This window comes from Hippichthys cyanospilos, chromosome 2 (genome assembly GCF_059441005.1).
Source record: "Hippichthys cyanospilos isolate Australia breed blue-spotted pipefish chromosome 2, RoL_Hcya_1.0, whole genome shotgun sequence".
NCBI classification, from domain to species: Eukaryota; Metazoa; Chordata; class Actinopteri; order Syngnathiformes; family Syngnathidae; genus Hippichthys; species Hippichthys cyanospilos.
Window position 1 is genome coordinate 7,267,438 of NC_142370.1, and position 24,945 is coordinate 7,292,382.

General features: G+C 41.5%; 2 protein-coding genes and 1 pseudogene across 6 annotated transcripts; 2 read left to right on the forward strand and 1 right to left on the reverse strand.

Annotated features, from left to right (window-relative positions):
- The first annotated feature begins 1,244 nt into the window (after positions 1 to 1,244).
- LOC148427065 (UDP-glucuronosyltransferase 2B20 pseudogene) lies at positions 1,245 to 5,260 on the forward strand (annotated as a pseudogene). Its single transcript, XR_015864248.1, has 2 exons — positions 1,245 to 1,359; positions 3,318 to 5,260. The product of XR_015864248.1 is annotated as a UDP-glucuronosyltransferase 2B20 pseudogene (transcript).
- A 648-nt stretch (positions 5,261 to 5,908) lies between these two features.
- On the reverse strand, positions 5,909 to 22,802 carry ccn5 (cellular communication network factor 5). 4 transcript variants are annotated; one of them, XM_088408508.1, is made up of 7 exons: positions 22,766 to 22,802; positions 22,583 to 22,689; positions 10,845 to 11,336; positions 10,080 to 10,296; positions 9,545 to 9,793; positions 7,477 to 7,679; positions 5,909 to 6,618 (listed from the first exon to the last, which is right to left on the reverse strand). In XM_088408508.1, the coding sequence occupies exons 3-7, from the start codon at positions 11,028 to 11,030 to the stop codon at positions 6,331 to 6,333; spliced, it is 1,143 nt and encodes a 380-aa protein (XP_088264634.1). In that variant the 5' UTR covers positions 11,031 to 11,336; positions 22,583 to 22,689; positions 22,766 to 22,802; the 3' UTR covers positions 5,909 to 6,330. The 4 variants fall into 4 exon arrangements, with proteins under 4 accessions (XP_088264634.1, XP_088264633.1, XP_088264635.1 ...); XM_088408507.1 differs by having other exon boundaries at positions 10,845 to 11,359; positions 22,766 to 22,801; XM_088408509.1 differs by lacking the exons at positions 22,583 to 22,689; positions 22,766 to 22,802 and adding an exon at positions 12,550 to 12,661.
- Positions 14,823 to 23,342, forward strand: ada (adenosine deaminase). The gene is made up of 11 exons (XM_088408511.1): positions 14,823 to 14,979; positions 16,870 to 16,931; positions 17,749 to 17,871; positions 19,283 to 19,426; positions 19,504 to 19,619; positions 19,919 to 20,043; positions 20,274 to 20,345; positions 20,921 to 21,022; positions 21,446 to 21,513; positions 21,596 to 21,725; positions 22,552 to 23,342. The coding sequence occupies exons 1-11, from the start codon at positions 14,935 to 14,937 to the stop codon at positions 22,654 to 22,656; spliced, it is 1,092 nt and encodes a 363-aa protein (XP_088264637.1). The 5' UTR covers positions 14,823 to 14,934; the 3' UTR covers positions 22,657 to 23,342.
- The last annotated feature ends 1,603 nt before the right edge of the window (positions 23,343 to 24,945 follow it).

Sequence of the window (24,945 nt, forward strand, 5' to 3'; positions counted from 1 at the left end):
TAGGACCGGCATTTTATGGTGTTCAGATGACAATTCATGACGATGATTTCCAGATGCTGTTTTGGTAGATAGGAATTTGTACAGGAAATGCAGGGGAGGGATTTGAACAGCCAAGCAGGACACTGAAGCTGTTACACTTTGATTTTCACTCGTAACAAAAACCCAAGACAAGAATTATGTGATAAAGAAGACATGTCAGTGTGCCCTCTTGGAGTGCGTGGCAAGACATCAGGTGAAGATCCGCCTCACTGCCAAATAGCCCCCCCAAAAAATCACCATTGTGCTAAACCAGAACATTGAAGATCTACAACTACAAGAATTAAACGTTCATTGAGGTCGGGTGACACAGTAGCTCATTTCACTCTTTTGCGGTTTTATGAGAACTATTACAGCTTTCTTGGGGAAAACCAGGTGGTCAGCATTTTAGAAAACCAAACTCATCAAAGAATTGAAAGATAGCGGACATGTTTTTTTTTCTAAAAAATGAATCAAACAGGGAGGAAATTCAAAAGCTTCTGAAAAGTAGCTCACACTGCTGTCTGGAGCAGTTAAGCATGCCTTATTAAATCGTTTAACCTGATGGATTTGAAGTTTTTAAGTAAAATGTGATGAAGTGGTGTAATAAATCGTCTTTGTTATGGTATGACATTTATTCTTTGTGCAGCACTTTGCAAGCAGCTCTGGTTGTTTTTAAAATAATCTATGAATCAAATTAAAGGGGCCACAATATAGCATCACTGCTACTGGGGAACCCACAGTGGACCGCACACTTAGTAACCAGATGTACTGTATGACAAAAATTAGGTGGCGGCCTGCAAAAATCTGGATATAATTGACATCTACGGAATTGCGTTGGTAATATTGGAAGAGAGTGTGATTTGTTTTGGTTTTATAATCTCCCCACAAATGTTGATAAACCACCAATATGAATAGCAAAACATGAGGTTGGCCATACCTATTCGTAAGTGGCATTGCTCAACATGGATCCATACGGTATCATTTGCTGCACTATAGGTTGCCCTTTGGTTCTCCATCCTTATCTGAAACTATAGCATACAAATATTAACCATGAGAGTTGAGGATTTTCATGCAATAACTCCAAAGAGTTGAGTGCAATAATTGAATTACAATCTGCTCCTTATTGTATCCAGATGACATTTTGAGCCGATGGTTTCCAGATGTTGTTTTCTTGGGGAGGAATTCATGTATGAAATCTGAAGTGTTGCTTTCTGGAGGGGTTTGCACGAACAGGCAGGACATAGAAGCAGTTACACATTGACTTCTTCCACTTAGAGCATGAGCTCAGCAAAACACGCTACATGACAACGACGGCGGACCGGGGAGTCTCCAAGACCTGAGGTGAGAAGTGGCTTCACTCGCATGACCTTGGATTTGTTTTATTTTGAGGAGTCAGGCACTATTTCTTTCATCAGTATGCTTTGATTTGACATCCTTTGGGATTTGGTCTGCATTAGAAAGACGTGACAATTGACAATTACCTCTAACTTCTGTCATTTTTATTTTGAATGAATATTCATGTAATCTCCGCAATAATTCATGTACAACATAAAATAAACTGGGCCTAAATGCATTCTCTAAAATAATCAGTCTTTAGCATTTTTTATTCACACAGTTGACGTCAAACAAATTATTTCACCCACAATGGAGGCAAATATGTCTGTGTAGTTGTTCATGTTTTAATCCACAGTTGAATGAACCCATCATTTAAGTAATGCACTGAAACACAAATTTTGTCCGACGCATTCAGGATACAAGCAGGAAAAAGCAACATTCTGAACTGTGAAGAAAAAAGAGATTTTTGTGTCGTGATTTTTCCACATGCTTTGAATGAATGGGCCTTAGATAACAGGTTGCAAAACATGGGCCATTGGTGACAATTGATCATTCTTAGCGGCTATTAGCAAAATGTACGAGATAGAAGACGAAACAAATAAATGCATACTAAAAAGCCATTCTATACTAAAAATGAGGCCAGCAAAATGTTGCTTTTTACTTTGGCTTGAACCCGTTTGTATCATGAGCGTGTTGAGGAAGTTTATGGATATGTGCACATTAAATTTCATGAAAAGTTGAGTGTGCCAGCAATGATAAACAATAACTGCTGATTTGCCAACGGGGTTACGAGCTTGCCAATGGTCTGCATATGTTTATGTCCGGCCCTGAGTGAAATGCTGTGACACTCCGGCCATCCCAGTGAAAAAGTTCTGGCTACACCTCTTCTGGATCAGACATCTGCTTGAAAGTAAATAAGACTGTCCAGTCCTTTCCAACAAAAATGCAACCAACTTTATTCTGGTGTGGGTACGGATACGCCTCAGAGCTTTTGAGATTGCTCATTAACTCACCGTTTGTAACATTCATTGAGCAAAGTTTAAGATAATCAAAGTCTTCGTTGGTCCTAGTGAGGAGGAGAACCTCGACGCATTTGTTGGGCCGGCAGCCTTGATTTGTAAGATTGAATCAGAGTTTGAAACTTCCACTGTCATGACTTCACAGATTCACTGGCACCTTTCTCTGTGTGACCAACTACCGTATTTTCCGCACTATAAGGCACACCCAAAAGCCTTTTTTTTTTTTTAAAGCTGATTTAAAGCTGCGCCTTATAATCCGGTGCGCCTTATATATAGATCAGTATTGTGATTGGGATTCGTAGCTGGGGAATGAACTCATAAAGTAAGCTTTACCTGTTTCTTTTGTGTGTTTACAGTTAAGCAAGGTTGGTCATATTGAGTTATTATGCTATTGAGAGTTTAGTTATAATTTGAGTTATTATTGTTATTACTTTGAGTATTACTATATTGTGAATGCACTGGAGGAAAAGTTCCCTGATATAAATGTTGCACTACATGTTATACCTTGCTGTTAAAAGATAAACTGTCATGGAAATAGTAATAAAATAAAACATAAGACAGTTGTTTATTCATTTTGGGAGTGAATGGAGTTGTCAGAAAGCTGGTTTGTAATCTACTAATAAAGTTTGACTGCTTCTACTGTTGCGCCTTATAATGGGGTGCGCCTTATATATGGAAAACGTTTTAAAATGTCATTAATTGAGGGTGCGCCTTATAATCGCTGCGCCTTATAGTGAGGAAAATATGGTATATATCCGCGATGCACTATTGAGAGCTGCTATGCCTGTGCATAATATTTATGAATATTTTTGTGGGTTTGTAAAAGGTGGTGAAGAAAGGTACAGAGTGGACTAAAAGATAGACTAAGACAATACTGTACACCTCACTGTCAAGGAAATCATGTATTGTTATGGTTAAATGTGTATGTTTTTGTGTCCATATTAGCAATGGCAACAACGTACGCAAGCCTGGCACTGCTGCTGCTGTGTTCCGTCACTTGTTGGGGCGGGAAAATTTTGGTCTATCCTTTTGACGGAAGCCACTGGATCAACATGAAAATTTTGCTGGAAGCGCTTCACGCACAAGGCCATGAAATCACAGTTCTGCGAACCTCCACTAGCTGGTATGTTTCTGAGAAGTCACCTCACTACACCTCCATCACCATTGTGCTGGACCAGATCCAGAACATCGAAAGCCAAAACTACATGAACTCCTACTTGGAGAGGTCCATTGAGATCCGGCGACACAGGGGCTCGCTGTGGGCTTTTGTGGAGTTTTACAGGAACCTTTTCAGCCTTATTGGGGAGAACCAAGTTGTTGTGGCCAACATGGTGGTCAACATCTTGGAAAATCAAACTCTCATCAGGGAACTGGAAGAAAGTAGATATGATGTTTGTTTGACAGACCCGGCCTTTCCAGGTGGGGTGCTGCTGGCCCACTATCTAAACCTCCCCACGGTCTACAATGTGCGCTGGCTTTTCAACGGAGAGGCACACTTTGCTATTGCCCCCTCTCCTCTGTCCTACGTCCCTCAATTGTTCTCCCATTACACGGACAAAATGGACTTCTTTCAAAGGCTTAACAACGTCATCTACCACGGCGTTTTGCTCTACATGTACCATTTTGTGTCCAACCCGCCTTACCAGGCCGTGTGCGATCGCTATTTTGGAAGCGGCGTCAGCGCCATGTCTCTCATGCAGGGAGCTGACATCTGGCTGGTGAGGGTAGATTTTACTTTCGAGTTGCCCCGTCCCACCATGCCCAATGTGGTCTACATCGGAGGCTTTCAGGGGAAGCCCTCCAAGCCTCTGCCGGCGGATTTGGAGGACTTTGTGCAAAGTTCTGGAGAACACGGAGTGGTGGTCATGACTTTGGGGAGTATGCTGGGTGACCTCGGCCCCGAGATATCCCAGATCATCGCCTCTGCGTTTGCCAGGCTCCCTCAGAAGGTCCTTTGGAGACATATCGGGAAGAGACCCGCCACGCTTGGGAACAACACTCGACTGGTGGACTGGTTGCCTCAGAATGACATACTGGGTCACCCCAAGACCAAAGTCTTTGTAACGCACGGTGGCACCAACAGCATCTACGAGGCAATCTACCACGGCGTCCCCGTTTTGGGGATTCCGCTCATCTTCGACCAGCATGACAACATGGTGCGGATGAAGGCCCGCGGGGGCGCTGAAATGGTAGATGTGGTGGCGCTCGATGTGGAATCTTTCAGTGCTTCCTTAAGGAATATTCTGGATCCCCAAAAGCCTTACAAGGAGAACATGGTCAAACTTTCACAACTACATCGCGACAAACCGATGAAACCCATTGACACTGCGGTCTTCTGGGTAGAGTACGTCATGAGGCATCGAGGCGCATCACATCTGCGCACGGAGTCCTACAAATTGCCGTGGTATGCCTATCACTGTCTAGATGTGATCGCTGTCCTCGCGCTTTTGTGCTTTCTGGTCCTGGTTTCAGTGTGGATGTCCTGCAGATGCCTTTGTAATCACCTAGTGTGGGCCAGAAATTCCACAGTCAAATCCAAGAGAGAGTAGATTCCGAAGCTTCTGCAAAGCAGTTACACCAGAAAAGTTTTTGAATTGTCACCTTCAGATTATGGCGTCGGGAAGAGAGCTGTTTGAAATTGTGGCTTCTTGTGTGCGTGTGTGTGTGTTGTGTGTGCATATGTGTGAATAGCCTCTGTAAATGCATTGGACATGCATTTGGAAGATGGACCTTTAGTGCACACTTAAATCAACCAAATCCAAATATCACATCGCTGTCGATGAAAGTCATCCTGTCACTATAATTACAACTGTATATACATACTTATAATTCGATGAGAAAAAATTGACACTATTTTAAGACTCAATAAAGAGTCATTTGTGTGCGTCTTTCTGATTCTTTTACTTTCTGTCAACTTGTTCGCTACTGTGTGAGAATGAACACACACACACACACACACACACACACACACAAATGCACGCTTAGGTAGGGACGGCTTTTGAAAAATGTCTGTCCTACCTTCCCTGTTCATTTGACGGCCCGTTCATTCATAGGCACACGCAATTCTTTATCTCATAATTAGCGAGGTTGTAAGCACAGTGCCATCAAACATGTCAGCAAAGATGTTTAACTACCCACTGTCATGATTGCAATGGCATGAGAGTTCAAGAGAGAAAGTCAAAGTTAAGAGTCGGCCTCTGCTGGTCGAACAAGGAAGGTGACAAAATAAATAAATAATAACGTTTTGAGTTGGGAGGTTACCACACAAATATGAAAGATGGGATGGCCTCAGATGTGCCTGAGAGGCTGTCACAGAACCGAGTAAGCTGACAGATGTGGTTTTATGTTAATAATTCACTTATGGGGATCACTTTTACTTTGCTATGATTAAAAAAAATGGTCCATGTGTTGTGAAATTTGGAACATCTATAAAACTTATTTGAAATGCTTGCAACAGAAAACAATTTAAAAAAAATCACAAGCATGAAATCTACATGACATTCATTATTGTTTAATTGAAATAAAATAGTGCAACATAGTAGGCAATGTTTGAAAAACAGGTAACATTCAGCATCTGTTTGGAAAATATGTACAAGCAAAGCAACTCTAAAACAATGGCAAGCAGTTTTAAGGCCACACTGAAAAGAAGAGCAAAAAATATATATATTACAAAAAATAAAGTCTTAAAATTATACATATAAATTTACACGTCCCCTACGTAGTTCCTGGAAACAGACTGAATAATTCGAGGCTTGTTCTCTTTAAATAACTTTTGAAATTGAAGCAGGAAATGAACTGGTCAATAAATCCTGTGTAGTAAGTTAGCAGTGCATTTGTGCAGGAACGTAAAGCACTTTCCACAACATCATCATCATCGTCTCTTTCAAGTCCTAGTGAACGGTCCGTAGTGGCAAATTTAGCCCAGCAGCTTCAAGCGTAGCGCTCTCACGGTGACAAATCAAGGTCTGGATCCCCCAAGTGCTGGGTTGGTGAAAGGTGCGTAGGGGCAGCTGCTGCGGCAGGTGCACGAGTGGACGAGCATGACGGCCCGCCGCCGCCGTCTGCCAGATGGGCAGCGAAAGGTAACCTGGGCGGTGGAGGTGTGCGCCGGCACACAGCAGCCGGAGCCATCGCAAGAGCTGCAGTAGCGCGTCGAGAAGGTGCGCGTGCTGCTGCAACCCTGATGGAACAGCCGGACGGGCTCGGGCGACGTGGGGCTGGCTGTGCACTCGCCCTGCTTTCTCCGCTGTGTGGTGAAATAGTAGTGTTCCAGCATGGAAGCCAAAGCAATTCAAATTCAAGGTCTTTTTCAACAAATTAACTCTTTGTTGCTTCTCATTTTTGCCTGCAGATGGGACCTAAAGTACCCTTCACCGGACCATTAGCAAGAAACTCCCCTACTCGCTGCCTGAAACCTGTAAATAAATACTGACTTTCTTCCCTATGTGGTTTGGTTCCACATCAAGAAAAAAAAAATCAGCAGTGACAATCTTCATCAAAAAGAAAAAAATAAAATCAGCAAGATAGCAGGACTGCAAACCCGCAGTGCCATTAAATGTACTAATGAAATGTGCTAAATATAAGTGGAGCAAAACAAGAACAGTCAGGTTCTGGGTCAGACACTCCAAGGGTTTGGAATCATCACAAATTTCCAGCAGATACTGTATAACAGGGAAGCTTCGCAAGAATAGCCTCATATATACTACAGGCATACCGATTATTGTCCAGGCCCATTATTGATGCCTGATATTTGGCTCCATCAGTGATCCATCTAATCACTTTAGAACTGATAACTTCAAACACACTGAATGAAAACATGTTTTAAAATTATTGGGCTGTAATGTATATATGTCTGTCTATCTTTCTATCATATTTATTTGTGTGTGTGTAATATATATATATATATATATATATATATATATATATATATATTTGACCTAAAACATGAGTTTAATGTGAAAAAATACTGTCCAAAATTAATGTTGTGCATTTATAATCATTTTTGAGTATGGTTGGACTTCTTGTTGGGGGTTCCCCCCCAGACCACAAATTGTTCTGTCCTGTCTCACTCACTGTACGGGAAGAAAGACGAAAGAAGTCTTACCGATGGTGGAGTGGTCATGATAAGATGTGAATGGCACGGTCGCACTTGACAAAGGCGAGTGTCCGTTTGCATCTTGCAGGCCGGATTGTGGTTGGACACTCGCGTGGACACGCCCCACCCGCAGCTCTGGGAACACTCGCTCCATTGGGTGCGTCGCTTCGTGCAGGCGGGGACGGCAGGCTGACGACTGGTCGCCTGCATGGCTGACAAGAGGCAAGAAAATGCAAAGAAAGTGAAAGAAAGCCGGAGATTTTGGGACACGAGAGGGAAAAAAACAAGACTTAAAACAGAGTGCGCCCTTTTAAAATTTGGAACTACATCTGCAGTGGTATCGTTAGGCATATTTTATTCAGCAACTCCAGAAGATACTGACGATTGCGTGTAATGATCTGTTTGATTTCTGGCTCATCATTAGTGACAATGTGCATATGTATAAAATTGAACAAAATAAAGGCTTAGAACATTCATTTTAACATTCATTCATTTTTAACATTCATTCATTTTAGCATTAAGTTGCTTCATGTTTTCAAGTTGCATTCATGTTTTTCTTAATTTGAAAAGATTGACGCACTGTTTTTGTCAGAGCATTGGAAAGCATCAAATTATACTGGCTGATAAGAGAAACAAACCGTGACTACTTCCTGAAGTGAGGGCCACTGAGTTACAGTAAAAGATTATTTCAAAATTAAGACTTCAAATGTAAAAGGAGTATAGGTGAGTATTGGCGTGCATTGATGGACACAAACTGGAGGGTGCAACGGCGATGTGATGACGAACCATCAAACAATGAGTCCATTTGATGTATCAGTAAATCCAAACAACTTCTTTTTTCCTTCCCATCAAAAGCTCATTCTGATGTTGCTCTTTGCCCAACAAAATAACTGTGTTCACCTAAGAAGCTCGGGTAAGAATATTTAAGCAACATCATGCATGTACCTCTGCTGGATCATGGTTGAGAAATCGTGAAAGCTCATCCAAAAGCTTGCCCAACTGCAAATTCTTGTGGCGTAGGAGGAAAACTTCCAATTTCACAGAAAGGTGGGAGACTTTGACTTATGTAACATAGCGCATGGAAAAGAAATGCTTTTCTTTTCCGGCATGTGAAGGTATTCTGTGGAAGCTGATTCCATTTCATTCTGAGCATATTTCCCATGCGGCAATTTGTTGTCCTTCCTGTCCAAATATTCGCCATGTCCACCCCGCTAGCTCTGTAACTGCTTGTCCATATGGCGACATGCTGTCTGGTGATGTCTGCAACTTTTGACCTAGCCACATTTTCCTTGGAGTGGAAGTCACAAACACTGTTCTTTCTACTCGCCACTCATAGTAACAAGCAGCTGTTTTGAAATTGAACACGAGAGGATGTTATGTTTTGGGTGTGAGGATGCGCGAAAGGGCGACAGAAGGGAAATAAAGCTACTCTATATATAAACATTTCAAACTCCAAACACTGTCTGACGGCATTCAAGGGAGAGCAAGCAGAACATGTTCTTCTTGAATATCTGTTAGGTCGTAAAGGTATGCTGATGAATATTACGTGTGGTCAAGGTTGTTTTGGAAGTAATTACATTGGCTAAGCCATGCAAACTAAATTTCACCCAATTTTTTGTTATGACTTGACTTAATTTGATCCAACATGACAACATTATGTCAAACTCTTAAAGTGCACCTGTAGTCCTGACAAGAAAACAACTGATTTCATGTATCAAGAAAAACTGCACCCAAACGTGTTTTGTGCTTTTTTCTGGTTGTATTAAAGAAAGCTTACAATAGCCGGGGGAAACTATTTGTCCATGTAGCCATACTTTGTCAGCAGGAGGCGGACATATACATTTTCCAGTGTCAGTACTGACAGGAAGTCCGCCAACCTGTCAGGATTGACTCTGTCGGAATATATATAATAATCCCTCGTTTTTTGTGGTTAATGAGGACTGAACCCCACCAAAAAGTGAAAAATCGCAAAGTAGTTTAATAATTTAAGATTTAAGTAAATATCTTATAGCTTAATGCCATTTTGAAGAAACTACAGTATAAAACATGTCGCAGGGGTCGACTTTAATGTGTTTACCTGTGATGGCATCTTGAAGCACAGAGTTGTCCAGGTTTTCGCACAGCCACTCTTTGCAGCACTTTCCCGGGAGCCGGACATGTCGCGGGTGAGGACAGTCGGCAGTGGGGAGGCGGAAATCGAGCGGACAAGCGGGCACGCAGGTGACGCCGCCGCCTCTGCAGCGACAATGCATGTCGCACGAGGGCTGGAAGGATTGGCCGTCGTGGTAGTTGATGCCGTTGACTTGGCAGCTCACGTCTTTCTCAGCTAAAATGCACATTCCGTTGGTCGTAAAGTTAATACGTCTTGACTACTAACAATGTTTATCTGCTCATCTATTTAGTCAGTGACATATACTGGCAGACTGAACGACTAATACACAGAAGGTACAAACAACTTCACCAAATAGCACAATTGCCCATGTCAGTTTTTATTGTTTTCAACAAATAAGACAAATGAACAAAATTAACAGAAAACAAACGAAACGTATTGAACTGGGGGCGAGATTGTCACCCGTCGATGATATAATATTTTTTACCAACTAGTTGCTCACCAATGCACTCTCCGGGGCCATCTGGATAGCTGGCGCTGAAGTCGCACGTCAACCCTTGCCCAGCGTCGCACGGGAACTCGTGAGTACACGGCTGGCCCAGCTGCCGAGCGCACACCCTGCAGCACTGGCAGCCGTCCGCCACTAGGGGGACTCCGGGTGGACATTGGGGGGCTGACGGAGGGCAGAGGCACGGCCTGTTGCATAACTGACAAAACACCTGCAACGATAAGAAGACATAAAGGCTTCTGATCGAAACATCATTTGGAAAGAGGGACGGAAGCATCAAAGTGTCTCTCCCACCTCATTTTCTGCGGTGTCGCAGACAGCAACACTGACATTTCATGCATCCTCATCAGGTATTAACTCATGCACTGATGGCTATAGATGTTAAAGATCCATTTTTACTTGGCTTGCAGAGAATAAGTCAACTCATTCACAGCCATTGACAGTTACACAAGCAAAAAACGTTTTAAAAGGTGTGCCAGTGAACGTTAATACAGTAGCAGTGGTGGAAGTACGCTATACAGTACTTTGTTGTTTTCACTAAAGTAGACTATTCTTCCGCAACAGAAGAAAAAGGGGATGGACAAAACCGACAAACAGCAGATAATGCTGTATAGCTAATATTTAGTCTCGTTATAATGGCAGTTATCCACTTTACAATTCTCAAGGAAATAATTATCCAGTTTTTGCACCTGCCCGATAAATCTTCCCAACAAATACATGAGTGTCGTGTCCTCCTCAACATCAATGTTCGGGGCTCACCTGCGAGGCCAAAGCAAGCAGCAGCAGGGTCAAGGTCGTCCCACGATCACATAGCAGGTGCTCCATCAAGGCAAGGGTCTGCGTCCGTCTCTGGGCTGTGTCCGTCCTGCCCCTGACATTTATAGTCTGCACTCTGATGTCAAGCCACTGCGATGACTCGCGTGTAAACAGCCAGCGAAGCGCCATCCCGAATGTTTCACATTCCTCCTCCCCGCCGCCCTCCCCCTCGTTCCAGCTTATGAAACGTGGGGAGACACGGGTGCGGTGACGACTGCAGTCTAATTGGCGGGGGAGTCATCACACGGATGTTTTTACACCAGCCGGCCAGCCAGTCACACACTTTTCCACTATTCCATTCCTCAAGTGAGCCTGACGTCATCCAGATTGGATCCGTGTCTTCTGTCTGGTTTCCACGATGAGGCTGCAGGAGACCGCCAACATTTCATCTCGCGGATGGGAGCCAGGAGTCTCCGGTGAGGCAAAAGATAATTTCTGTCACACAAATAGCAATAAACCTAAAAAAAAAAAAAAAGAAAAAAAAAAAAACAATTGTACATTGTCCCCAAAAATGTTAGGAAACCGTGATTCACATGGCCACGTTCCAATTGAGGGAATCTCTTTTAAATTGACGATTGAGGAGATTGTTGAATATTTCAGTCAACAAAACTTTCCAACAGATGTTCTTCCTCTGCAGTTTGAAATGTCCATGAAGTCCATTCATGAAGTGGCGGTGACTCATGATTCCGGACAGGATTGGAGAAACCATGGTCATGGCTGCATCAACAAATTCAACACGTTAGAGTTCACCGACAAGACTCTCCAAATCAGTCTACCGGTCTCCTTTGACGCCCACCATGTGAAATAGTTTCCTCTAACCACAACATTTTTTTTTCTCTGTCTCAGATCAACATCCTCAGTGCAAGGGCAGGGCCCAGCCACTAGACTCATGGAATGACCGCATGAGGACATTTCAAGTCCCTCATCGGACAAAAATGTGGAGAAACAACAAGGTCTATCTGAGTGCCAGCGGAAAGCCACGTGAAAACGTGATCCGGCTTCAAAAGGGGCATCAGTGGCCCACCATATCAAGCAAGCTGCCCTTTTTTCTCTTTTTCATATTCAATGCGGATCAGCAATTGAGGAATGAACAAGAATGAACTTTTGCACTATTATTCTCATATACATACAGTTTCTTCTCTACTCCATAATATGCTCAGAATGTAAGTCTATTCATTTATTAGTGGTTCATCATTACTGCCCTTATTGCTATATTACTGTTTCTTTTGTTTTAATTTTATTGCCTACTTTATGATTTGCTTGATTATGGAATGTACTCTGCTTGGGGAAGTGAACACAATAAGAATCTCATTGTGTGGTATTACTAGGCATATGACAATAAAACTGCCTACAAAGCGAAGTGGCCAACCTGCCTGCTGCATTTCCTCGTTCAGCACCTGAACTCACCAGATACATCTGCCAGGATCCCTTTAGAGGACATCAGTTCTGCCTTTAACAGCATACAGATTTAACACCTACTGATGTAGAAACGGACTATTTCCATCCAGGATAAACATTTTCCCTATTTCAATAATATTACAGACTTTTAAAAAAATGAATAATATCCTGTATATTTTGTCTTCCAAATTCTACATACATCACTCCAACATGATAACTTGATCTTTTGTTGTAGCGTTTTTTCTTTTACCTTTGATTGTTGTGAATGTATCACAATTGAAGAGCACATCAGACGCTTGTGTATTCCTGCTCTTCTCCATTAATCTCCAAATTGAGCTCCAAATCACCTTGTAAATTAAGTTGTTTGGACATGATTTTGACAAGCACACACACACCCGCGCACACACTTCTATTTGAAGTTCACAGTTGACAGTACAAAGCAAGTAAGAAATCAAAGCCAATGCCTGGAGATCTTGGAGAAAAAAGCCTCAAATGACCTCGCATTTTTAAAATGTCCCTCATGATTGAAATAACATTCAATCCACCGGATGACTTTCTGTCAAAAATTCTTGTCTGGTTGTTTCCAACAAGACCTTTTGAAAGATTGGAAGGTGTGTGGAGCATATCTTTCTTTCTACTCATGTTTGGAAGAGAAAAATCTTGTTGAGTCAAATGCTCAAACAGCTGTTCCAATTACATAACAAATGTGGCAAATACACATGAATGTTTTTTTTGCAAGAATGACGTTAGTGATGGCAGTTTCAGACAATACTGTAAACACTGCTTGAAAGCAGTTTCTTTTTTTTTTTAATATAGAAATCCTTAGTATGCCTCCACATTCAATAGGATTTATGCATCATGTTGAGTAGGGCATTACAAAATTATCAGTAACCAGCAAGGAAACATGACTAATAAAGTGTAGATTTTATTGTAGCATATCTATACTGGGAAAAATTACTCACACTCTGCATTTGTCATTGTACTAAAATGTGTTTTAAAGACTATTCTCTGAGTACACGTTCTGATCCAACTTCTTAAAAGACAAACTCTAAATTCACTGAACATTGGTTTTGAAGTTTATAATATACATAGAAAATCAAATGTAGGTCGAAGTGTTTGTATGTAATATGTTAAGGTGATGATAATATATCTATATACATAAAGACTCCCTGATGAAAAGGATTGGGTACAAAACACAATTGAAATGACAACATTTATTATCAGACACATTCTTGCTAGAATGGGGATTAAGATAAAACAATTTCTTATAGAATAAATAGATTTTCATAAATTTAATAGAGCAATTTCAGCAGAATTATTTCCCCTTCATGTAACGGAATGCTCTTCTTTTGGGTAGGAAAGAGTGGCCTCGAGTGGTCATAATGAATTACTACTACAATTGTTCTTCCCCCCCCCCCCCCCCCCCCCCCCCCTCTTTTTCTTTGAAATTGTCAGCAACTCAGGAGTGACTTTGACCACAAAACAATAAAGTTGCTTAGGGCCTCAACATGTGTCCTGTAATGACTGTTTTGATTTTCAAAATCTTTGTGTAAAATAACTCAAGCTCAAGCTCAAGAGAGAACATGACATAGGCATAAGAAAGCATATTGGCCATAACTTGTATATAATGTGAACACAAAATACAAATTAAGAAAAGTGGTATCCTTCAAAAATTAAGACAGTTTATGGCCTTTGTCTTGATTTAGGATTTAATTTTGAATTTCATAGACCAGATGCTAGAGGTGAACATAAATAGAAATATCTGTGCCATAAAACACATATTTAGAATTCAAATCACCAAATGTAAAGGATATGCGTATATTAAAAGGAAAGGGGAAAAATTCCATGATATAGGTTTTTTAAGAACATATCACAACATTTGTGTTGGTATTTTAGGGGATTTGGATTTGTAAATTGGCAAAATTAGCATTGTGCACGCACGCACACTACTTCTATATTGTGGTCATAATTAGTTGGGGGTTTTTTTCCCCTTGTGCTCATAACAGATGATAAAAAAACAATCCGGGCTGTTATCAGATGCAGCTGCGATTGTGTAATCCCTGCTTCCTGTTTAAGGGATGTGAGAGTTCACATAAAGCCAGAGGCGGTCAGAAGGTGACTAACCACAGCGTTTAGAGTTTTTAGCAAATGCTGATGTTGGCATTTTTTGCAAACATAAGGTTGGCTCCGCAATGATAAGGATTTTATGGATGTTAAGATTCCTTTCCTTGAGCTTATCTCCTTAAAGACCATCATACTGCTCTACGCCCACCATGTCCTTTCCCCCTAATCATCATACTGTAGCAATTGAAATGTAAAAATTGTTTGACCCCAGCTGACCTCACACAACGCCATTGAAAGCCTAAAATGGGGAAGCCGGTCTGCTTTCAACAGTTCTGCCTTGGCCTTTGCTGACCGCTGCACTTTTTGCCATTGCGAGAATGGATGGCGTCATACTGAAAGTGTCCACACGAGCGGAGTGTGGTAATAGTGTGCAGCCCCGTCACAAGGGCGTGTCCTGCGAGTGCGTGTGCGCGCTTAAATTGACAAGTGGCGCTGCATCAGGCGGCCGTCCGCGCTTTCAGCCACAGCCACCAGCAGGCGGCCATTTCCGCGGCTCACCCCAGCCAGAAGCATGTCTGAGCTCCGGAACCGGTACGATGTCTTCGCCAAGCCCAAGGTTCGTCTTGTCACGCCTCGCTGACTTCCGACCAGCCACTCGAAATGCACGCACAACGCGAGAACCCCTATATGCTCTTTATTTATTTTTTTTTACGACAGTTCCGATTTACGTACGGCGTTTCACGGTTACGAACGAAGCGCAATGAAGTCTTTTTTTTTTTTTTTTTTTTTTTTGCGGGGGCACAAAAGGAAGCCACCCGTCGCTCAGTCGGGATCGACACTTTTCTATTTAAGGTCTACACGGTTTTCTGATCCAAATACTGACCGGGATTATGATTTGCGTTGCTTATAGTGTATTTCGCCTAGCATACATATTGGGGCCAACCGAGGTCCCCCGCACACACAGTGAATACCATTTATCACGCTTGGAAAATTTATTTGACAGAATAATGTCATTAACTACTTTGGGTAAGGCTCTCGACAGTAATATTGCTCCAATTTTTATCATCCACTATAAAGCTAATGATTTTTTTTGTTTCCCCAAAATAAGACATTGCAAGCCAAGCACTGCTTTTACTTTGAAAAACAATAATCAGTTTGTGACGGATGTTACAAACCAAGGCAGTGAGTGGATCTGAATCAGTTCAAGTTTGTGTGTTCTAGAGAATTTGAAGAAATGCCCTGCCTTCCTTAACAAAGGAATGCACAGTTTTTTTGTTAAATTCTGATTAGGCAATTTATTTTAAAAAATGATAGCTGACTTGATTAGTTGCTGCACATTATTTCCTTTTTTGTCAAGCTAGGTTGCTTCTGATTAATTCACTTTCATTATCTTAATTTCTCTAGTGATTTCGATTTGACTAAAATAGGAAATGAAAATCTGACACTCCATTCATATTGTTAAGTTAGTCAAAGTGACAATGGTTATCTACAGGCAAAAAGACAAAATGTAACTTTCATGCTCACTGATGCTACAATTGGTCACTCCGCGAGCTCTTTGGGTTGTGTCTGTACTCATGCTGCGCATGCTCAGTGGGCTGTAGTTGGTAAGGTGACAGGATATGACAGAAAAGGAGCGAGCGAGGGAGGGCGAGAGGGAGGGAGAGAGAGAGAGACAGACTGTCTCCAAGTGTAAAATGACAGAGCAAGCCGGCTGGCCTGGCTGCTATAAACTCATTATATGTGAATTAGCCGTGGGACGGGTCAGCATGCATGCAATCCATCCAATTACAGGATGAGCTCATGGCTGTCAAGCTGCAGCACAAGAACGTTATTAACGGGACCGCTATGAATGTGTGACACTCATGAGAGCAGGTGCAATAGCAAAAAAATCAACATGACTGATGGTTGCAACTTTTTGAAAGCAGTCACTTCCATGCAGAATCTCCATCCAAAAAGGTGGGGGGCTTGGGGGGAGTTGTGCACATTACAAAATCAAATTCAAATACAGAATTAGATGTACATATTTGTCATACCATCTCAGAGCTGAAGTTAACGTCCACGGGAGCTTCAAACACTGCTGGAGTGTGGTGCTGATGGACAGAACCAAACTAAGAAGCGACAAGTTATGAAAACTATGTAACTAACAAAAAAAAACAAACAAAAAAAACTGTAAAATTGTGTCAGCTTTTGTAGTAGCTTTATTGTTGTTGAAGATGAAAGAAAGCTACTACAAGAGTCTTGGAAATATTTTGGGATGAATGAAATGATTTAATGATTTGACATTGATCCCAACATTTTACTCAGTTAATCTGTTATTAAAGTTATAGGTGAGCGTATGTTTGATCAAGATAGCGAACTTTGACCCTCTTCCAACCCCTGTAGGTAAATATCGAGAACCAAACGCTCAGCATGAGACACCATGCATCGACACAAACGTTACGCTGGTCTTTTGACCCAATTGTGTCAGGGAATATTTTTTTCTAATAGAGCATGCGATCACCCACAGGTTGAGCTCCATGTGCACCTGGACGGAGCCATCCGAGTGCAAACCATTCTTGATGTCGCTAGGTGAGTCACTGGCAGCCCTAACTGATCTATACAGAAAGAAGCCCTCTCTGCATGTCATGAGCATGAGAGGTTCTCAATTTTTTTTTTCAAACATAAAAAATTAGCCCCAAACAAGACTTGGCTCTCCAAGTACTTTTATATCAACTAATATTGAGCTGCATGAGCATAGTCAGCTGAAGCAGTCTTCAAAAACAAGACAGCGATTGTATTGAAGTTGTAATAATAGAGAAAAACCTAAAAAGTTAAAACTTTTTTTTTTGGAGGGGGAGGGGCAACCCCAATTTTTTTCTTTTTTACAAAACTGCATAGGGTTAGGGCTACATCTCAGCTTATTTTTTTTTTAAGATCTTGTTGAGGGGTTTAAACTTTTTTGCTTATATGGGCGAGCCCCTACTTCCTCCCATGTGAATAGTGATTATATTTGCAATATTTTTATTTGTAGTTTTCTCACTCTTATTCTATTTTATGATTATTTCTATTATATGTCCATACATGTCTGCACTGGAGAAGGACCTAAATGTACCTGTGCAGTGAAATAAAAATACATACTAATCATTCGATTCTAAATAAAATGTTCTGAAATAATCAATGGGATGCACATGATTAATGCCGTTGTTCCTGTTGCCAAATTTAAATGAATTTGAATGCCATTATCCACAAGATAAAAACACAACAGATAGAACAAAAGATACAATGAAAAGTCTGTAAGTTTGTAGAACCCCAGGATTATATTCACGCCCTTCATCCAGGATTCATCGTTTTGGTTAAATGCAAAAGCTCGATTTCACAAAGGTGTTTGTTTTTTTTGTGTCGGCAGGAGACGCGGCATCCGTCTGCCGGCCGACACGGCGGAAGAGCTGAGGCGGCTCATCGTTCTCCGAGAGCCAGCGACGCTCACAGAGTTCCTGGGCAAATTTGCAGAATACATGCACGTCATTGCGTAAGTTCTTGCATTCATCTCACTATTCGAATACGCAATATTCACATTAGAACCTTAAGAAATTACTTAACATAACAGAACATTGGGGACTTCAATGAATTTTTTTCAGGACTGATATCGATTTTTAGTGGCAAAGGAGGACGATATCAGATATTTGGAGCTGATAGTCATTTTGAGTAAAAGGGAAACTACTCGCACCACAGTGTCACAGACAGACCATGCTTTGTAAGCATACACCAAGTGAGTGAGAGAGCGAGGAATGCAAATACAATTCGCTGTTGGTTTCAGTGCATAATAGCGCGGAACCTACAAAACTTGGGCAAATTTGTCAATACCAGTTAAATACCCCCGGGCTTCCGCAGACATAGAAATTAAAAACGAATATATATAAAAAATATGTTGGTTGGATAGAACAAACATTTATTTACACCTTATTGAAATGAACAGTATAGTGGGTTTTCAAAAATGAACCATGGTCTAAATATTACATATTATCACTTTAAACAAGTAAATGGTGCTTGAATGATAATGATATTGATGATGAGTATATTAACGACTGATTAAAAATTAATCCATTCCCTTGGATGCTTTCCAAATTTTGAGCTATTTGCAAGTTTATTTATGATTGATGATGGTGAGTTATCAGCCTTTAAGAGTCAGGGTTCATCTCTTCAGGGAGGGTGAAAGTTCACTCACGCAAGCTGGTTATCGCACACGTGCCACGTCGTGTGGGGAAAGGGCTTCGTGTCAAACCATATGCATCTCATTAATGATTCCAACACCATTGCAATCAAAGACTGTCACCCATGGGATATAAAATGTACTAAGTTATTACAATTTGTTAGCAAAAAACACATTGAACTAGAGCTGGGCAATTTGACTTCAACAAATAAAATCTCCAATTTTTTTTTTCCCAAGTCATTCAGGACGATTATGATTTTAATTAAAGTAATAAACCCAACAAACAATGATTTAAAAAAAAAAAGTTTGATTTATTCCAAAATAAAAGCTGTGCAAAGCAGACGACAATAATACAAACCGAATTAAAATGTTCAATTTTAACGTAAACTCAGCATTCATCGTTTTTAGTTTAAAAAAAATAGCTATTCTTAACTAACTAGTGTGTATGACTTGCTTAAATGCCACGGTTAAGCAATTACTTACAATTGTGAACCAAATGTATAAACCACTCATTCAGCATTCTGCCACTATTGCAAAACCTTGATTTCATGATTTTCGAACCCCGAATTCGGGTAATGTATACCAAGCCGCTGCTCAGTGATTGCTGACTTGGGCAGCTTCTCCACGTCCTCTGCAGTAGCACAAGCTTTGGCTTTCGTTAGTGTGATAACATTATCAGCAGCGCCCAAGGCCAAAGTCGATCAAACTCTTTTGTTTTATTCTCTCCTAGTGGAGACCAAGATGCCATAAAGAGGATTGCTTATGAGTTAGTGGAGGACAAAGCCAAGGAAGGCGTGATCTATGTGGAGGTCAGATACAGTCCGCACTTGCTGGCCAACTGTGACGTGGAGCCCATCCCTTGGAAGCAAGCAGAGTATGTTTCAGCCTCGCTTCTTTTCGCAATGTGCGCCAGAAAGTTGAAATCACACTTTATTGCCAACTGGCTTTCAGGGGAAGCCTGAGTCCGGACCGTGTGGTCCGACTGGTCAACGAGGGCCTTCAAGAGGGAGAGCGGGCCTTCCGTGTCAAAGTCAGGTCCATTCTCTGCTGCATGCGACACATGCCAAGTAATCAACTGCTCACACACCAAACTGTCTCGGAAGATAAGCCTGCCCGATAACAAGTGGGGGCCCACCGTATGTTTTTCAAGTGCCTGAGCACCTGTAAACACAGTTGCGTCAAGCAAATAAAATCTGTGTATAAAAAAAGTATAAAAAAGAAGCTCAGATTCAGATTTGGGCACAAAGGGAAGTACATATAGTTGCGCAATCACGGTGTGAAATCTGTTCTTTGTTGCTAACAAGAAGTTAACAGTATCGTTTAGTAGCAGGAGGGAGGTAAAGTTCATCTATTTACAATCGTGCAGGCTGGTCGGCAGAAGTGGTGGAGCTGTGTAAGAAATATCGGCACGAGGGCGTGGTAGCCATTGACCTTGCGGGGGACGAGTCGCTGGATTGCGAGGCCTACCCCGGACACAAGCGAGCATATGAGGTGAGACCGACGGTCCGGGAGTAAAAGCTGCCTTCGTAAGCAGCCAGTCGCTGAAGCCAGCCGGAGGCCGTGCTCAAACTTATGCTTCGATTCCTTTTTGTCTTGGGATAAGCTATCTTTTAGCTAATTAATTTCTTTCCGGTTTCAAGCGTTTAGGTCCAATTTTTTTCAGCTTTTCAGTTTAGCTATTGTGTTTCCTGCTGATGTGGTAAATCGAATTCCCTTGACAGGAAGCAGTGCGCTGCGGGATCCACAGGACAGTTCACGCTGGCGAGGTGGGCGCGGCCTGTGTGGTCAAGGAGGTACGCCATTGGACAGTCACCACAGTGAGATGGAAGAGCATCTCACGTTCAGCTCAACGGCTATGCTAAATTAAAGCTCCGCTTCCTGATCTTTTAGCCAAGGCATCTATTTTTAGATGATGAAATATCACATTTAAATACCCCTGAGCATAATTTTAAAACATGTACTGCATTTATTTTTTAAAACCCATTTACAAACATTTTGTGAGCGTGCTAGAGCAATGGATACCACAAAAACATTGTTTAAGCGTAAGCGTATCAGTCCATTATGTTTGCAGTAAATAAATCCCAGTTCGTTCAAACTAACTCAGTGTCTTCCAAATAACTCGATAATCATGCTAAACGGCGTACAAAAGATGAACCAGATGTCACTGTGCCAATAGTGAAATAGCAGCAACAACAAAGAGGAGGTGGAACTAAAATTACATAAACCATTAAAATAAATAAATAAATAAATCAGCCACAAACTGGCACTGAAGCCGCGTTAGAAGGATGTTTACTGTGGAGTAAAATCAGGAGGAGCTTGCCTATTTGAGGCTGGGTTCAATCCTGATCAGTCTTGTTTGACTTTGTAGGCTGTGGAGGTGCTGAAGGCTGAACGCGTGGGGCATGGGTACAGGACCCTGGAGGACCGAGTGCTTTACCAACAACTACTGGCTCAAAACATGCACTTTGAGGTGAGTGTGCCGACAAAAATCCAACTCAACAATATTTGCCGCGTTTCGCACTTCCCAGAGTCCTAGTCGTGACCCCCCCCCCCCCCATTTAAAAAAAAAAAAAAGGTATTTCCAGCCGAGCCAATGCTCAGGATGTTGTAAAACTTCTGTAATGGCCTTTTTTGTGTTGACGTTAGAAAACTATTTATTTAAATTTCTAGTTAACTTCATAAGATGATCTATTTGCTATGATTTGACAACAACTTGGATTTCTTGGCAAGAATGAGGCACATCTTCCATAGATATGCGAACATGTCCTCTACCTTTGTTTCCAGACCGGCTGAGAAATGGGCTGGCTGTTGATGAAACGTTCCCGATTGCGTACAAGTGCGTTTCAATGGCATGTGTGAATTGTGTCCCTGATGGCCTCTTGCATACATGCAGGTGTGCCCCATCTCCAGCAAGCTGACGGGCGCCTGCGATGCCGACTTCACCAAGCATCCCGTCGTCACGTGAGCTTGCCTTTTACTTGCCGACATGGCCGTCAATTGCCAAAGCGCTAGCGTGCGTGCTCACGCATTTTGCGCCACACAGGTTCAGCAAAGACAAAGCCAACTACTCTCTGAATACGGACGACCCTCTGATCTTCGACTCCAGCCTGCAGTTGGACTACTGGGTGGCGCACAAGCACATGGGCTTCACGCAGGAGGAATTTCAGAGACTGGTGAGTACGGGTACCACTCATGGCAGCATACCTCACTTTTTCAAATAAATTCTAAAATGAAGATAAAAGGAAACGTTCACAACATAAATCAGCAATAGCGTTCCAATTTGACACCTTTTAGGGACTCTTCCAGTCACTCTGCTAAAGATTTTTATTTCAGCCCGCTTCAACAGTTATGTTGACAAGTTCCATGATGATGCTTCGCATCGAACAAAACTACACAATTGTCCACAAGCTACTACTATGGTGCACAAACATTCACATTTCATCTTAGCCAACAAATCATTTAAAAGCTGCTGTAAACTCACTAAATGACTCACTTGACAAGCTAAACCTTATAAACATCACTCATACATTCTGCACTACACTCACACTTTTTGCTTTTATTGACAAATTTGTACTCAAAGCACTTTGTTTTGAGTATTTATCTGCAAATACATAGAGGTGATGTTATACACCCCATTTACAGGGTTTTTAAGCTCACCTTCAGCCTTGGACTATCATGTTATGATATTGTTTATGTACAAATTAAAACACACATACAAAATGTATTTTCTTATGCACAGCTGTACATGTGTACAGGGTGTGAGTACTTTTGCCATGTCTGCAACTCTATAGACAAGGTTCCATAGACAAGGAGCGGCCTTGTCCGGTCCTTGAGAGCCACAGTCCACACTGTTTTTGATGTTTCCCCTTAACAAACACACCTGATTTAAATTGTGGTTTCTTATTAGGCTTCTGTAAATCTTGCTTTTGACCTGATTATTGGAATAAAGGGTGTCTGTTGAGAGGGGGAACCACCCGACACTCATGCCTTCTTTTGCAGAACATCTGTTCAGCGGCGTCCTGCTTCTTACCTGAGGCGGAGAAGCGTGAGCTCTTGGGCAAACTCTACGAGGCCTATGGGATGATCCAGAGTACGGCCTTCTGAAGGCCAAGCCACCAGCTGCCCCAACCTTGACCTCTAATACAAATATAGCAGAATGTCTTCAACCTCTTCATGTCACTGCAAAAACTTCAAGTGTGTACCATCTTCTTACCTCAGTTTTCAGTGACTCTAGGCAGGTTTTGCTGCTGCTGCCACTGCGAAAGAGGTGCAGATGGATTTTTTACAAGTGTTGTTACACATCGTTTTTTAAAACTATGCCTTCATGGTTTTTTACACTTACATCAGGGGACAAGTCAGGGTTCATGTGGCACTCAAGTGATTCTGCAGCCCTCTGCATTGTAGAGAAACACTGAGCCATTCCATATGTCTTCATTACATTGCCGTGCAGTATGGGAGATAGCGGTGCAGTATGGGAGATACCATCCACAAGGAAAGGGGAGTTGAAGGGATCCAGACCAAATAGCCTCAGCAGGATTTCTTTTTTTGTTTGTTCTTTTAATCCAGTAGAAAAAGTAAAAAAACAAAACAAAACAAAGGTCTTACTGTTGAACATTGGGTGACGTACAGTTGTCATCCACAAATCAAGATTGCAGCCCAGCTTCTTGTGGTGTACATATTTATTCATGAACTTTTCTATTACTGGAAAGCAATGGCTGTTATGACCACCAAGTTAAAATGCAACAAAAAGTACCTTTGGTCACAATAAACCTGTTGTATTGTGTTGTTTATTTTCATTCTTTCGTTTTGTCAATCGATTTTCAATCAATGTTTCAAGATTAAGGGACAATAAATTTACATGGCAAAGAAGCTGTCATTGGGTGTCCCTCCATCCTGGGTCAAGGACTAATATGTGGAGCTTCACACCTTTGCCACTTGGTGTATGACACCCAACAGCCATTCCTGTGACACTTTTTTTTTTTTAGTATTTTTGTTGTATTCCCCTTAAATACTTAAAGACTCATGAAAAGCAGTTTGATTATGCGCCGTCGAATTATACAAGAGCTACAAGATGGATCCTTGGAAATCATATGACCACTTTCAGCCAATCCTTAACGGCGAAACACCGTAAAATATTGTTGGCCAGAACGCTCACAGAAGTCAGATTCCACCATGAGACACCCTCCAGTGGCAATAACGAGAAAGACAGCCTTAGTGAAAAAGACGGACCATGGCAGGTATAAGCAACAAAAGAAAATTCCGAAACATCTCAGTGAAGAAAAAAACAAGACTTCGCATATTCAACATATGATATACTCAACAAATACTTTTTATATAAAAACATTAATCTTTGAATGTTTTTATAATTATTGTTCAAAGTAAATAAAAACAACCCGTCCAAACAAAAACGACCTTTGACTATAAAGCTATTTTTCCGTGTGCAACCTACTTCGTGTTGCTTGTCTTCGTTAGCAAGCAAAACGGCTTAAGGAAATACATAAGACATGCCTGCCACTTAAATTAATTAATACTGTTTGTCTTCGATACAATAAATCGGGCACGATCGTTTGTACACGAACTCGGTGAATTGCCGCTTATACGCGTTTGCTTACCTTAGTTATCAACATTCATGCGCGCTGCTTTCCTTTTTTTTCATCTCCAGTGAGTCAGATGGAAGAACTTCTGAAAACCGCTCAAACGGTTTGTTCCGGCGGTTTCGGTAATCATGTTGGTTGAAAAACACGTGGGGCTTTTTTTTTTAACCCCCCCCCAATTTGGAAAGTGGCGTGCTTTGCTAATACTAGCTAAAATGGCGGCGCGCATGGTTGTGCAGGCGACTAGTAGCTATTCTCTTTAGCTCTTTTTGTAGTCTATTTAATAGCTTGTTTTTGCCCGCCCGCCAGAAGTTTAGTGGAGAATTGCACCTGATATTTACTTCCAAGTAACTCAACTAACAGGAAGACTTACTAAAAGGGCATCTCTACAACGCAAGAGCTTTGTTGCAGTGACATCTTGCGGCGGGTGGAAAGATTACAACTCGCTTTAATAGCCACGTTTAACTCAAGGCGCCAGTCGAAGTGCATCATATCTCCTGTATTACATAATTTAACGTTTTATTTCAGAAAATATATATTAGGTACGTTGTTGAACAACATTTGTTGGGCAAAAGTACCCATTTTTCATGTGAAAAATGTCGTAGAAACACAGCAAACAAAGGCCTAAAATGTATTAATTGTGGTTGTTTGGTTGATTTATTGAAGTAAACGTGTTTCAATGAAATCACAAAATGAATAAACGGAAAAAAACCTGGTATATTTCAACAACACTAAAAGTAGTCAATAATAATAATAATTATAATAATAATAATGGGAATATACTCCACCTGTAGTTCAC

What these genes read in the sequence shown, in the direction of transcription:
- ccn5 (XM_088408508.1), bottom strand. Translation starts at nt 11,030, where the DNA reads ATGGCGCTTCGCTGGCTGTTTACACGCGAGTCATCGCAGTGGCTTGAC. An exon ending in TGCTTGCTTTGGCCTCGCAG is followed by an intron (nt 10,297 to 10,844) that starts GTGAGCCCCGAA and finishes TTATCGTTGCAG; the next exon opens with GTGTTTTGTCAGTTATGCAA. An exon ending in GCTTCAAGATGCCATCACAG is followed by an intron (nt 7,680 to 9,544) that starts GTAAACACATTA and finishes GCCTCTTGTCAG; the next exon opens with CCATGCAGGCGACCAGTCGT.
- ada (XM_088408511.1), top strand. Translation starts at nt 14,935, where the DNA reads ATGTCTGAGCTCCGGAACCGGTACGATGTCTTCGCCAAGCCCAAG. An exon ending in CGGCCTGTGTGGTCAAGGAG is followed by an intron (nt 20,346 to 20,920) that starts GTACGCCATTGG and finishes TTGACTTTGTAG; the next exon opens with GCTGTGGAGGTGCTGAAGGC. An exon ending in ACCAAGCATCCCGTCGTCAC is followed by an intron (nt 21,514 to 21,595) that starts GTGAGCTTGCCT and finishes TGCGCCACACAG; the next exon opens with GTTCAGCAAAGACAAAGCCA.